The sequence below is a fragment of the Aquila chrysaetos genome, chromosome 4, assembly GCF_900496995.4.
Source record: "Aquila chrysaetos chrysaetos chromosome 4, bAquChr1.4, whole genome shotgun sequence".
NCBI classification, from domain to species: domain Eukaryota; kingdom Metazoa; phylum Chordata; class Aves; order Accipitriformes; family Accipitridae; genus Aquila; species Aquila chrysaetos.
Genome location: NC_044007.1, coordinates 49,945,137 through 49,960,314, shown reverse-complemented (window position 1 = coordinate 49,960,314; position 15,178 = coordinate 49,945,137). Strand labels below are relative to the sequence as shown.

General features: G+C 37.4%; 1 protein-coding gene across 4 annotated transcripts in view; it reads right to left on the bottom strand.

Annotated features, from left to right (window-relative positions):
• Positions 1-366: 366 nt before the first annotated feature.
• CDH2 (cadherin 2) overlaps positions 367-15,178 on the bottom strand; it is a 117,330-nt gene continuing 102,518 nt past the window's right edge. For all 4 annotated transcript variants that reach the window (XM_030011915.2, XM_030011916.2, XM_030011917.2 and 1 more), the window contains exons 15-16: positions 9,074-9,238; positions 367-1,779 (exon numbers count right to left, since the gene is read on the bottom strand). In XM_030011915.2, the coding sequence (XP_029867775.1) occupies positions 1,573-1,779; positions 9,074-9,238 (372 nt within the window). In that variant the 3' untranslated portion in view covers positions 367-1,572. The remainder of the gene's footprint in view (positions 1,780-9,073; positions 9,239-15,178) is intronic.

Here is a 15,178-nt window from a genome sequence, read left to right as displayed (position 1 = left end):
ATTTGCAGTTTATCTTATTTATGCAACCCGCAGCATAATCACACAATCATTAAACTGTCAGTCTAGAAATGAGCCAAAAATGATGCAAGCTCTGTTATTCAGATAATGTACATTAAACCAAAGAGCTAGCCATCAATGCAGAATTGAAAATTTTGAATTCCCAGAAATGGCACAGATCACTTCGCTTTCACCTGGGAACTTGCTTTCTAAATGTGTGCCAAATTCTATATGCAGCTTATTTTCAGTCCAGTAGTATCGAAAGCTAAAGAGGTGCACAAATTCTCACAAAACTCAAACACACTTTCTGTACTTTTATTTACTATAGCTGCCCAGGTAGGACAAATAAATGCCAAACCAAGCACCAGATCCAAAATTAGCATTTTATTCAGAACGTTGGGGTCAGAGGTGTATCATTCATATTCTGGTACACAATACAGAGGCAAAGCTGTTCTCAGAAGTCTCTCCAGTTTGAAAGCTCCTTCCCCCTTCCCTCCCTGCCCCCAAAACATACTGTATATTTACTCGTGCCACCAGTATCAGGCCAACTTCCCCCCCCCCCTTTTTTTGGTACAAATGATGTAAAACTTTTGTGCTAAGAACTTTTCTCCCTCCCCAAACAAAAAAAAAATAATAAAAATAAAAATAAAAAAAATATTGAGTACTCTAACTACAGTTCAACAATTGAATCAATGTCACTTGTTTGCAACCTGTTTTGTAAATACTTTATCCATAACGAAAGATATAAACATGCAAAAACCTGAATCCATAGTCCAAATAATACATACACATGTTCTGAAGTTTCTGCACTTCTCCACAGACTATGCCAATAAAACATTATGTACACATACCATTTTTTACAGTGAAGTGGGAAAAAAATACTAGAAATTAAAAAAAGAAAAAAGAAAAGTGTACATGGATTAAGACCAAAATGTGTCTAACATTCTAGCATAAGAAAAAAAAAATCAATTCTGCTACAAACTGGTGATATGAAAACTCCCTTTATTTGCAACCAGCTGCATAAGTTTTAGAATTTTAGTGAAAAAAATCCCCTAACATCTAAAACTAGAAGTAATGTACATTGTTCCACCTCATGGTCTTCTCTCCCAGATAATAAAATTGTTCCATGAGGATTTTTTTTGTTTATTTTTAATCTCCTTATTTTAATAAAAGCAATGCGATGTAACAAAAGCATGTTGAAGCATATTGTGTTTCACCTTACTCCTCCCCACCCCAACATATTTTGTCTCTTTAATGCATCATTTCATAAATCAGTACCATTAAAGCCTTAAACATAAAACTAATTCCGATCTGAAAAAGGTACAAAAAGGCACATAAAATCCCAGTGCTTCTGTACTGTAAAATTCAAGTGTAACTGAGCTCAATATTTTTTTTCCAAACAGCATTGGATCACTGATATTCCACGGAGCCCAAATTGGTTTGCAGCCTAAGCCAAAGCCTTCAGCAAGCACTTGTGCTAGTAGACTACAAAGTTAAAGCCTAGCTTCTGTATGCTTTTGGGGAATATCAGTTGAAATGTTTGTACTTGTCCAAAAACAAAGTTCACTTTGAAGTTCAGTCATCACCTCCACCGTACATATCAGCAAGTTTCTTGAAACGTGGGCCCCAGTCATTTAGGTAGTCATAGTCTTGTTCACCACCACTACTTGAGGAGTTAAGAGAGCTCAAGGATCCAGCAGTGGAGCCACTTCCTTCATAGTCAAAGACTAAGAGGGAGTCATATGGTGGGGCTGTAGGGTCATTGTCGGCTGCTTTAAGTCCCTGCAAGAAGGAGAGGGAGAAAAAAGACAAAGTTCTGTATCTGAGAGAGAGACAAAATGTAACTGGGATAGCGCAGTGCAGTTATCTATCAATCGCCACTTGAAAAAAACAAAATTCTTATTGTTCTGCAATCCAATTCAAAAGAGGATTCATATTTTTGTAACTCCAGCGAGAACTTATTTCAATTCCTTTTTGAATGGCCAGGTTTCCAGCATTACAGCACGGGACATTTTAAATGTAGCTGCAAATACAGCTCTAACAAAACCTTAAGAGAACATTGTGGCACTAGGACCGATGCTAATAAATATAGTTTCAGAGCTACACAGCTTGCAACCTGCAGCATGAGCAATATGGGACTGGTTAAACAGACAGATGGGGAAGGAGAAATAGGCATGTTTGCAAAGATTCACTTTAACAGCCACCTCACATGGCCAATAACATATGCACTGACATTGCTGGCCTGCAGTCCACCTGCATGTGCCAAAAGCCGTATTTAGTCAGTCCTGTAAAATTCATGTACCTCTGTAGGCTGCTGTGAGAAAAAGATGCAATATGTTGGCTTAATCCTTAAGTGCTTTGCCATAACCACCCGTAAGATTCCACCTGCTCTTCAGAAAACACACACACAATGACATCAAAGCCAAATACAAGATTATAACCATTTTTGTTTCCTCATTTCAAAGTATTCAAGTTATCAACACATGAATATAGGGTCTTCAGTAATTTTGAATTTCTACTCTCTAGAGCTGAATAACTCAAACTAAAACCAACAGAAATTGAACAAGAGAAAAGCAGGGAAAGAACCACACTTCTTCCAGAGAAAAGTCTCTTCCTACCTCATTTTCTTACACAGGACCAAACCAAAACAATAAGTTTAATTTTAGAATACGAGACGCTTGCTCTGTGCTTAACCTGGGAAGATTTACAAGTTGACTATAAAAGGCTGAAACCTGAAGTTAAAAGCCCTCTTGTGTTTTGGATTCTTCAACTTTGCAGTTTCTTCCACAGGATTAGCAATGCTTTTTCAAGATCTTCCACTTTGAATAGGATGGCAGCCACTGGCAAGGGATATATCTTCCAGAATTCTCTAAGGCTGACCTAAGATTTTAAATTGCTCGCTCTTAATTTTAACCAGGGCTATTTGTGCTAGCTTTATTTTTGATTTTTAACATTTATTTATTTAAGCAATGGCTTTATTACACTCCCAATTATTTGAAGGATTGAGTCTGCCTCCTTTGAATTATTTAACATATTGTTTTTAGAAAAGTATGTTTTACTCTCAATTGTTTTTAGTCTAAATGTGACATAATGGAAATGGATGTTGATTTTTCTTCTAGAAATACGTATATAGCTAAACCCACTAATTAAAGCATATGGCATTGATAAGGTAGAAGAGCATCCTGGTTCTTTATTGCCTATCTAAAAATCATTCAGAAGTGTGCAAAATGTACCTAAAATAATTTTGCAAATCAGTGGCGGAAAGGCCCTGCATATTTATCAAACTAATGACCTCTAATCAAGAACACATTTTGGACTTAAAATGATCGTTTCATGTAATACAACAACATCAAGCAGGTTATTAATAGCCTGCATTAGAAGTGCAATTTTGAATTATCTGATAAGAGTAATTGGTGATGCTTGTTATCTTTCTCTTTGGAGTTTTCCATCCTGGTGGCCATAATAAGCACAAAAGATTTGAGATTCCAAAAAGGCAATAGCAAGTGTTGGGAGACTTCCCTTATCCAGCTTCAAAGCTGGAAATAGTTCTAAGGCTTTCTCTCAATTTCTGCTGCTGAAGCAGAAATGCAACTTTAGTTCTTAGGCAGTAGCTGGCCTAATGGTACTTACATCTTCCCTTAAGCCTGCTTGGGGTGACAGACACCCATGCTTTTCGAACACAGGTGACACTTGAGCTTTGCGTGTTTAATAACACACTGACAGCTGGGATTCATACCATTTTGAACTTAAGGAGTGCTGAGGTATGAATCCCAGGTATCAGTGTGCAAAAGTCATTTAGAAAGCCGGCTTGGAGAAGAAATGCTACTTCCCTGCAGTTCTGTCTAGTAACACCCAGCCAACCACGGGATACTAATTTATTAAAAATCAGTGAACAAAACATTTTCCTACATGACTGCAGAAATTCATGTGTACCTATCAGCCATCCATGGCAAGGTGGCAGGCAGCCTCTTTCCATCTTTTTTTCCAAAGGGGAAGTTGGATTTTTTTTCAGTTTGCTGCTGGCATCATGATAGCATTTAAAAACTGGCTTTGAGCTACTGACTTACAAGATAGCATCTCACTAACAAATTCACTGTTTCAAAGGTTGTGCTTACTGTGTAATCCATTTCATTCAGAGAAGGTAGCTACGGGCCATGTTATGGAGGTATTGATTCAACTGCACAGCCAAAGTTACAGTGACATTTGCACCTATCCTCTGGTTAAAAATTCCTCAGATTCACAGTATAATGACTGAACTTAGTCTCTAACTCTTCATATGACAACCAAGTTTTCTGCTATATTTGTGTGGCAAGTTACATACTAAAATGATAAAGAAATACTACAATTTTATATCACTTTCCCTCTGCTAAGCATATTCTCTGAACCTCCCCAGTACACTGCTCGGCTTTGCTGTTCGGTTCTACAGCGTGTCTGAAGCTGGAGATACTGGATGTCAGCTTCAGCAGTGAAATTGGCTTATGAAGCTCCCTTTGGTTTCAGTATTGCTGCCTTTTTTGCTTATTATGCCATCCCTTTCAGTGGGTGGTACCACAACCTGCTGTATTGGCACAACTGAAAAGGCTGCCCTGGTGGTGTCAATCACTTCTGAAGAGATCTCTCAGTTTTTCCCAGATGTGTTCAAGAATCTCAGAGCAGCAGAGCTGTTATAGTTATTTGGTTTACAGTTTCCTGATCTGAAACCCCAAAGTTTTTACTAGGTAGAGAAGCTTATTCAACAACAGAATTGCCGAAGCACATGCTTGGGACCAGGTGATCCTGCTGGGAGATAGTGAACTAAAGTCACATTTCCTTGCATTTGCTATACCACCAATGCACAACAAGCAGTCACAGAAGAGCCGTGGCAATATAAAGGTCAGCTTGAGACCTAGGACAGACTGAGTAGCAATCTCACTTTTTTCCTCTTCCTCGTTTATATATGTCATGAGAACTTTCACTAAGGAGGAGATAAGGGGCAGAAGAGGAGAAACTACAGTGCCTTGGCTGAGAAACAATGGTAACCTTAAGTTATACTTTCCTTAGTATGTGTACCATTATCAATTTGCCTCAAATCAAGGGAAAGCCACACCCTCAAAATCTTGAGCTAATATGAAACATTACAAAATATAACGCTTTTATTTTCATTAATCCTATTACTTAATCAGATTCAGCAGACTTTTGATGAGAAGGAAAGGAAGAACAGAGCACTCCAGGGAAATAAAAAAAATTTTTCAAATCTGGAACCTTTTTTTTACTTGACAAAACAGAAAACATCAAGGGACTCTATTCTGCTTGGGGGTGCACTGTATCAATAACCATTTACTAAGAATGAATTGAGGGTCCTCCAAGTCCTCATGGGATGAGACCTTTAGTTTGTAATTTAAATTTAGTTTACCTCAGGCTATGTCCTCTATTGATTAGAAATATATTCTTAGCCACAAATTCTCCACTACAATATAATTTGTTCAAGATTTCTAGGGACAGCATAGGCGGTTCTTGAAAACAGGATTAACAAAGCTACTTCAAACAGGCCTGATTTATACTGTCCTGCAAATCCTGACTATTCTATGTGTTAATTACGCTCCACACTCTGCAGGTTATGTTTTAAAAGGCTCAAAATGGAAAACAAGGTCTACAGAGGATTCTTAATAACATATGACTTATTTCACTGACTTCTTTGTACGCTGGACTGGAAGAAAACAAGGTTTTTTCCCTTCCCCCCTTAAATTAGAGATTCATCTATCCATTGAAACAGACAAAACAAGAAAGTCTCCGAGGTCATTTAGCTTATGCTTGCAAAACATATTTTGATTATAAGGCACCTCTGGAACCTTCTTATTTTAGAAAGTTCGTAGCTCTGTATGTACTATCTTAACTATGTAAGTGTTATAAAAATACTTGAAGTTTTTATCATACTTGTAGCTTGTTTTTCAACTGAGAAGTCATTAAAACACTACAAAATACTCATGTATGTCTGATTGAGTTAAGTAGATCTAATACAACAGATGACAGCTAGAAAATAATATACCAGAAGAAACAGAGTACTGCCAAAAGGAAAGAAACAAAATGACCCACTCGGTCTTTTTCACTTTTTGTTTCTACAGCTCTGTAATAAAAGTAATAAGAAAAAAACACCACATGCTTGCTTGACAATGGTAGCTAAATCCTCTAATATCTGAAATCAATGACCTATAGTTCTTTTTTGTCAAAAGTTGCAGTAATTCAGAGGCTAATCTGAACAATGCTGGCTGTGTGTCTGAGGTGCTGGTGAGTATTCAACAGACTAAATTAATTCCCGCATACAGGCCGGCATCCCAAAGGATCATGCTGATCAGCATCTCTGGGAATAGGGCCAAGTCCTCCAAAAGACCAGACTGATCTCCAAAAATGTTGCATCTTTTCAAACCAATGGGGTAATGCAGACTTTGCTACCGAGGTACTGACAATTCAGAGGCAGCCTGCCCTGCTCAGCTAGCAACGGGGCTAGTTTTGCAGGTGGTTTGTGTTAGGGCTGCCCAAGGGAAAAGTTACAGTATGACTTGTAGTTACAGTGGAAGAAAGTTCTTTGCCTAATGATGTTGAAGCTGGATGCAGAGAGATATGAACTTTCCCCTTTCTTATCTTGCTGCATTGTTTTCACAGCTCAGCATATCTTCTGTATAAACTGCCCTAAGAAATGTCTGGTATGGGTTTTACCCAAGATATTTCTCCTTTTACTGCAAGTAAAACTGAGAGGAACTTAGCAATTTGTTTGGGTATAATCTTGCCAGGACTGCAGGTGGAATTCTCTGAAGAGAGTCTGAAAACCTGTGCAGCCTGCATGTTTATGCTCTAGACACCGATAATTTGGAAATTTAACTGTAATAGTGAGTACTACTGTGAAAGACTGATTTCCCCCCCCCCCCCCCCAATGGACTTTCTAGAATCACATTTGCCATGGGAAATTTTAACATAAAACACAAAATAAGATGAAAATGTTTTGGAGAAATAAAATCTCCATTTTGCTCAGACTTCTGGCAAAACAGACGGAGCATGGACAACCTTTGGGTGGCTACTGTATGCTAGAGAGAGGATTAGATGGAATGCCCCATGGTAAAACAATACATGGCTGTGAAATCCTAAGAAAGAAATACCTTATCAAAAAAAGAAGGTAAATATATAATGCTTGAAACACAGAAACTACCTCATAGTTCCTTTCAATCAGAGGATATAATTAATTCTGAGCTAACTTGCAGACAAGAAAATTGCCATGTTTTCTTTAATTTCATATATATTTCCAAGGTTAATTTTATTTTAGAGTCAATGTTACTGACATTATTTTACTGTGTAATAATAGCTGGGAGAAGCTTTCTCTTTTGGTGGATGGCAAGGGGAAGCATAAAGGGAGGTATTGATCTAATACAACAGACAGCAATAAGAAAATGGCTCGGTGCTTGTCTGTACTGTGATATAAACATGTTGGGTTAAATCAAGACAGCACGTACTGTTTCTACAACTCCATGTGTACACATTGATGCTATAATCTTCAAGGGTGATAACCTCCTGAAAAATAGTATTGCAAGAACAGCTTGCTAAGTAATTTAGAAATTGTAGGAGACTGGACAAACTCTGGCCCTTTTCTGGCTTTCCAGGAGAATCACACTCATTCCTTGTCTTGGCTCTGTAAGAGAGCTTGACAGTTGTTTTGAGGACAAGAAAAATCAAGGTACTGAGCATCATGGGCTCCTCCCAACTGCCTGCCAGGTGGGTAGTATCTGGTCACAGCTGTGTGAGAATAAGATGGAAAACTCTTGATTATTTGGAAAAAAACAAGGAAACACAAGGAAGTTCTTGTGCGCATGCGGCCTTGGCCAACAGTGTGGGCCTTTTATTGTCCCATGTCTCCACTATTTTCCAGAAGCCGATTAAAATTGTAATATTTAAAGTGCAAGGAATGCAAAAATCCTCTTTGTTGAGACATCTCTTTCTAATACAGCTCTTCCCCAAACCTGGAGTCTCTTGAAATACAATGTCTTATAAGAATATTTGTATGTTTCGTGCTAGTCATCTCCCTGTAAGTTTTTTTTACAGTTGTATTGCTGTATACCTTAAAAGGAATGAACTCAATTTTCTGCAGCTTGCTAACACAAAAGACATTAGTATATTAGCCTGACTTTTCTTTAAAGCAAACAAGAATAAACACATTTGCAAAAACATTTCTGCAATACTCTGTAATAATTGCCCAGCTCCAATCGCCAAGGAAGATATGAGAAACTAATTAACTACTACTATTCATCTACAGGATATAGCTTATTTTTGAGTAATAAATTTTGGATCAGTATTTGTTTTCCTATAACCAGCAAGCACAAGAAACACATTCTATCTTAAGTTCCACAAAACCAATGATTTAAGACTGACCAGTGATAGAAATAATGAAATGAATATTTGTAGGAGCATTTCTTTCAGAACTGTGAGTAATCTCGTATAGTCTGAATCTTAACTTCCATTTATCTTTATTAGATTGAAGAATCAAAGATAATGCAAAGACTTTTAAAGCGCTCTGACAAGACAAGTATTAAAAGCACTTACACAACATTTAATTTAGCTGCCCTGCTCACTAATCGTATTTGATGGAATTCTTTTGGTCTTATTGAAGGTACTGAATTTCCACTATTATCTGGATTCAAAGGGTAATGTATGAGGAAAATGAAAATGAACTTCTTCCATTATTAAATTACTGTGAATTAATAAATGAATTTAGGCTAAACTATAATTTTGTTAGTCTATTTATTACTTGGAACCCACAGAATAATCCTGCTTGGAGATACTGTGGTTGCAGCTGATAACATATTATGAATGTAATTAATACAAACGTACAGAAGTTAATTGATATATCTTCCCTTTCTGTTTGAATGAGTTAATTAAATTTGCCTGCACTTTAGAAGAACATATTTACTTCTATGAGCAAGACAATTTTAATTGTCTAAGTAAGTTTTAAAAAGTTATTATGTTCAAACATAACAGCTACTCATGTAGAGTACAATTACAAAATATAAAAGCTTATCAGATCTTAGGAGGAAACTCTTTTTCTCTCCTTTACCTCATTAATGAAGTCCCCAATGTCCCCAGGATGAGGAGCAGCTGATCTGACTGGATACTGAGGTTCTGCGTGGATCGGCCTTTCATCAAGACGTCTGATTCCAACAGGTTTTATGGCATCTGGTTCCACAGTGTCAGGCTGCTGGAGCTGGCTCAAGTCATAATCCTGCAAAATATGAAACAAAGACAGTACATTAGGAGATTTTCAAACAATATCTGTCAGGTGGAAACATGAGGAGGAAAAAAGGGAAAATGCAAAGTATCATTTCAGCAGAAGTCCTATTTTCAGGATTGTAATGCTTACTGAGAATAAGTCAGTAACATTATTTGCATACCACCAGTATGTTATTTGATTTATACTCCCTGAATCTACTGTTTTAATTCTATTCCATCAGATTTGTAGAGCTTCTCGTAAGTTTTCCATTGAGAAGCAAGGATTTGAGTAGTACTATTAAGAGACTAAACACTTTGCCTAGTAATGATGATTTACTGCATAGAGCAAAGATGCCAAATCCAACTCTTATTTTTCTAAGCAAATAAATGCCAGACATTCTCATTCTGAGAAAGCGCACTGCTCTGCAGCATTTTATAATACCTTCAAAGAATGAATTTAAGACTCCTTGCTGATTTCATGTGGCTTCCATAATATGAAAGCCAAAGGGGGAAAAAATGTCATAAGAAGTACAAAGCTCCTCAGATTTGGCCTTAATTCTAAGCACTTTCTAAAGATTACTTGTGGATCCGTTCATTAAGTACTTGATGCTGCAGTTTCAAACTCTGGCAGACTGATGAAGCTAGCATAGCACTATGAATTCCAATAAGCAGTATGTATGTATATAAAAATTTTAATTAGATGAATGTTTATGCATTTAAGATAGATATGCCTGAATACTATTTATACAGTGTGATGCATTTCAGCATTGTCATTCACCTCACTGTTGTCATGTCTAGAAGGTAGGTAGTCATGCTCAAGGATGCCTTTGCACAAGGCACTGGTAAAAATGCAGAACAAAGAACTGGGCTTAAAGGCTTAAACTAAAGCCATTCACGAACTACCAGGAGAGTGGGGCTCGTGCCAACTCTCCTGTATGCCAGATACCCTGCCCCACAAATAATCCAAGCAGCTGAGCAGCATCAGTCTCTGTTTTTCAACAGTGTTGTTCTGGTAAAAATCTTATTTATGATCTCAAGTTGCTGGAAGCTGTCTGTGCAGCCAATTACATTTGCATTAGTTCCTAACTGGCTCCTAAAGGAAGGAATGCAAGCATTTACTTCTACTGTCACCTTGCAGGTTGTAGGTCCTTTTAGAGAGTACTACCTACTGTGACCCCAAAACCAGACTTTTCAACAGGAAGAGAGGTCTGTTGTCAGCAGTGAAGGTATTTTGCTGGGAGAATTGTAACTGACTATCAAATCCACTACACCTTCCAATTTGTTACTTGGGTCCTCAGCTGACTGCACGCCAATATATAGTCAAAAAAGGTGGAACAGCTCCACTGAGATCTGAGACTGCAGCTTCATATGCTTTAATTAGATTACAAGTTCCTCGGAGCAGAGCTGTAGCTTCTACGTTTCGGTTCTTCATGTACCAAACAGAATAGTAAGTGGTCGCCATGAAGCTGTATGAATTGGAGAAAAGTAAACAGAGCAGAACTTTTTCTCCTTTCCCTTTTTATTATGTAACATAAATCAAAATAGTTTAGAGACGTGCTATCAGAAAATCCTATGAAATAGAGAAGAACGTATGTTCTAGAATTTGTAAATATGTAACACAAGAGTGCTTTTCATACCTACCCAAAAGATAAAAGTGGAAAACACCAACAGGGAGACATGAAAAATACAGTTTTTTTTTAATACTAAGCATTTCATTACAGAGGAATTCAAACAGGTATGGTTAAATAGCAATATATTAAAACCAGGAGAGCCTCTCTAGTAATTTCAGTTTTATAAAGATAAAGTGTTTTTTTCACCCACTGGCATATGCATACAATTATTATTCTTACTGGTAGTCATACAGAAATGCAATATGAATCAAGTCAGTCAGTCTAGTATCTAAGTATCTAGTATCTAGGCCATCCTCTTGAGTGTGTGTATAGTTTGAGACACCTCCAGGCTCTACAGCTAAAAAAGACAGCAAAGATTGCCATTCACAAGGCAACAGCAGTGCAGAATGTGTCCTTACAAGGACTCCCACCTTGGTTTTCTTTTCTAGGATAATTTATGACACTGCCACCTAGCCTTCTATCAGAGGAAATTTATTTTGCAGGTTTATTAGTGTCTGGACAGGAAGAGAAGATCCATTGTGCTTATTACCACAGACTCTCAAATCTCTTGTCTCATTAAAATCAATACTAACTGTACATCATTCAGATATGGCAAGTCATCCACCATCTCCCCAAACTGGCTTAGTGCTGTACAAATGCAGCACCATGCAACAACTCCAGCTGTTTCAACATTCTGTCTAAAGTCAACTCTGCTCAATTATTGCAAAGAAAAAGAAGGAAAAATGTTTTAAAGAGCCAGGGCATAAGCTGTTTAGGGCTGCTGAAATTCCATCTCTTCACTCAATGGTGCATTCACAGCTAGAAAAATGGGAAAATTTTTCATGTATTACCTAAAGCTCCTGAACAGACTTTAAGGTTAGTCTCAAGCAGAGTTTGTTAAGATAGTTAACTGCAGAAGTGACAGCTAAATGGAAAACTGTGGCACATCAGACAGGGAACAAGACATGCTGGGGTAGGCTGGGACAGCCAGCTTGGAGCAACATTCTGGGTCCTTATTTTTACTCAATTTCAGGACCACAAGTCAACAATGTTTTGTCTGCTCCAGCCTTTTTCCATATAACCTGTTCATAATTACAATCAGCCAAGGCGCTAATGAGGAACAAGACTCCACTGGAAACGTACTTGAGCAAACGCAAGCATCCAATTCATACCTGCCAATTTTTGTCAGAAGTATTTATTTACTTATTTATGCTGTTTAGCCCTAACTCCAGCAATTTTAGAACAAACACCTCTTTCCCTTCCTTCAGTATGGACTTAAGCAAATCCAAACTGAGGGTTTGAGTTTTTCTCCTCAAACTTCTGGACAAGCTTAGATTGTTGATGGGAGAATCTAGTATTAGCTTTCTCTATTGGAAGGTCACTAAAACATATTAGCTTGCTCCCATTTTGCATCTAAGCAAAAACTCAGGCCTTTAGAAACCAGAAATTTAGACTAGTCTGATTGTCCAAATCTACAGTCAACAGGGAAACAGAAACCTCCCATTCTATGGCAGGGATCTAAATGAAGCAAGCTGAATGATCCCTTATCTTTCCCTTTGTTTATAAAGGGATCTGATATCACTGGATGAGACAATATGGCTATCTTTTAGATAACTGGTGGTTAAAGAGATGACAACCTTAACGCTTTATCAATATAGCTCTCTTGATGTAACCATCAGCACTTCTGTCTCTTTGGTTAGCATCTCTAGCATCACTATTTGCTCTTGCTGACCCCCCCCCCCCCGCCCCCACCATCTGTATTGAAGCAGAAAAACTTCTGGTTTTGATTTGCTTTTAAGAAAGAAAATAAAGTCACAATGTACTAAAAGAGCATTTTATCAGAAGTTGCATCTTGTGAAATTAAACAAATCTCAAAAAAAACTTGCAAAACCCCATCAGTCCCCTCCCCTCCAAGCTGATTACAAATATTTAGCTTATTAGCTATTCACTTAGTTCTAGACAGCTTTAAGCAAAGACTTACAGCTTTACTAGCTTCCGCCTCACATTCTTGAAACATGAAATCCCAGTGAGACAGTGCTAAATGTCAGAACCACCTAGCCAAGCCCTACAAATTAACCACCTTACCAGATGTGTAGGCAGAAGGGTCCAAAACCCCAAAAGGCACTTCTTTAAGAACATCTACATGGTAGTTGGAAGCACAGTCCAAGTATCTCAACTTGAACAGAAGAAACGTCCAGAATAGAAGAAAAGGCCATTTTCTATTCCCCGTTATCACTGATTTACAAAGAAGCAAGATAATGCAGCCTTCAAAATCTCTTCCCTTAAATAACTTCCTCTTGTGCAAGGCAGCTACTCATTTAACAGCACTTAAGTAATCCCTCATACAGCAGTCATCAGTTATGGCAGTAGGAGAGATTTTTTTTAAAAATACCTTGCATTCTGACTGACAGTTACCAAATGCTACAATCCCTAAAAAACCCATGAGGGGATAGGCCAGGAAATAGAGTTTCTCAGAAGCTTCTAGCTTTATAAAGGTAACTTTTTTCTCCTGGATTAGCTGTTCTGGTTGTATTTGCATTTTAGACAATCTACTTAACTTCTTGGCAAAAACTTAACAAAGTAAACTTTTTTACAGTAATGAGACCTGCTTTGTATGAATGCATCCTGCAACATTATAAAGCACAACTGCAAACAACAGAATCAAACCACAACTTACTAAAACTATAAATTGCTATGCATAGATGGGACTGACTTTTTTCCAGATAGGAAAACTCTGAATATATGTGAATACTGGAATATATTACATCTAAATTGAGCTTTCCACTACTACAAAGTTTTCTCTAACAGTAACAGTGATACACCCCAGTACACACAACCTGACTGACATATTCATTAATGATTTAGGAATCTGGTTTCTCTTATCTCAGAGCTCAGTATATTTCCTGGCCATTCATTAGACTATGCTATACACTTTTAGGGATGACTTGTTTTTTCACCTTGTACAGAACTAAAGCTTTGGCTATGCATGAATACAGGACTGGACATAGGACTAATGTAACAAAAACACTACACCTGTTTCTCATTTTCAAAGGATGCAGCCTTTGCAAAGAAATATGAAAGTTTGGATCTATCCCCATGCAAGAAATAATCAATTTAATTGTCACCAGATCACTTAATTTGATGGTGAGAACTCTAAGTGTCACTCACTGAACAAAATCAGCTGCAGTGGTTTAAGTGCATGTAAAGCAGCATTGGCAGAAGTTTGCATTTTACCCACCTGTTTTACAGAATGGTGTATTAGTGTAAACCCAATTTTATTGTTGGCTTAAGAGAACAGAGCAAACTATGACCTCAAGTACCTACGGATAAAACATGTTCTGCTTTGCCTGTGTGTTCCAAAGACTGTCTGCTCCAACAGAGAAATGGGATGGAGAAGCAAGGGAAGAAATATTTTATACAGCTGAATATTCCCATCTGCCAAGGTCTTTTAAAAACAAAGAAAAAGCAAGTGAAAACCAACCCCACTACATCTTACCATTCTAGCCCCAAACCCACCAAACATCACCCTAAAAAACTATGAGAAATTTGCACATAAAACATTGCCCGAGTTCTGTAAAATTCTCCAACCTGTGCTAAATCTTACATCTGCTGAAATAATGGGACTCCAAAAAAAGCAAAGCACAGAGAACTGACTAGATGTAGGCTGCAGGTGGGAGGCTAGTTAAAATGCCTCTGCTAACAGTTGCTCTCTATTTGCCACTCACTTTTTGATTACTTTCTGCCATATTGCTTTTCCCATTTGTTTTTATTATAGATGCATCTGGAGTATTACAAGTTAATAATTTTTAAGATAAACAAGATGCTAGCTTATCTTCTTTAGTAATAAAAAAGGTGAAAGTTAAACTCCAGCTGCAGATAAAACACAATAACAGGCATAGGTTCTAGATAGGATAAAATAAAACACAAAAGAATTTTGTAATGGAATTATGGAAACATTACTTCTCGTATGATGCAATAAAGATTCACCAAGGAACGACAGTAATTCCTCCACAGGAGTACTCCATGAGTCACTCATTCAAAAAATGAAGTTAATGTCTTAGTAAGCAAACACAATCCCCAAAATAACTACCTTCTAATTTTAATACTGCACATTCCTAGGGATATCTTAGCAACAGTTATTTCATTCATTATGATTAAAATTTCTAAACATAAAATATGTTCAACCTTAATGCAAAATAAAGGTTAGAAAGTGAGAGTAAATGATCTGAATAACACTTAGATAGGGTGGTGAAAATAAAATATAACCAAATGGATTTATAAAGTTCATAGAGTACGTAGGGACCATTGTCATGTTTACAACAGAGGTTATGATAAGATCCAGC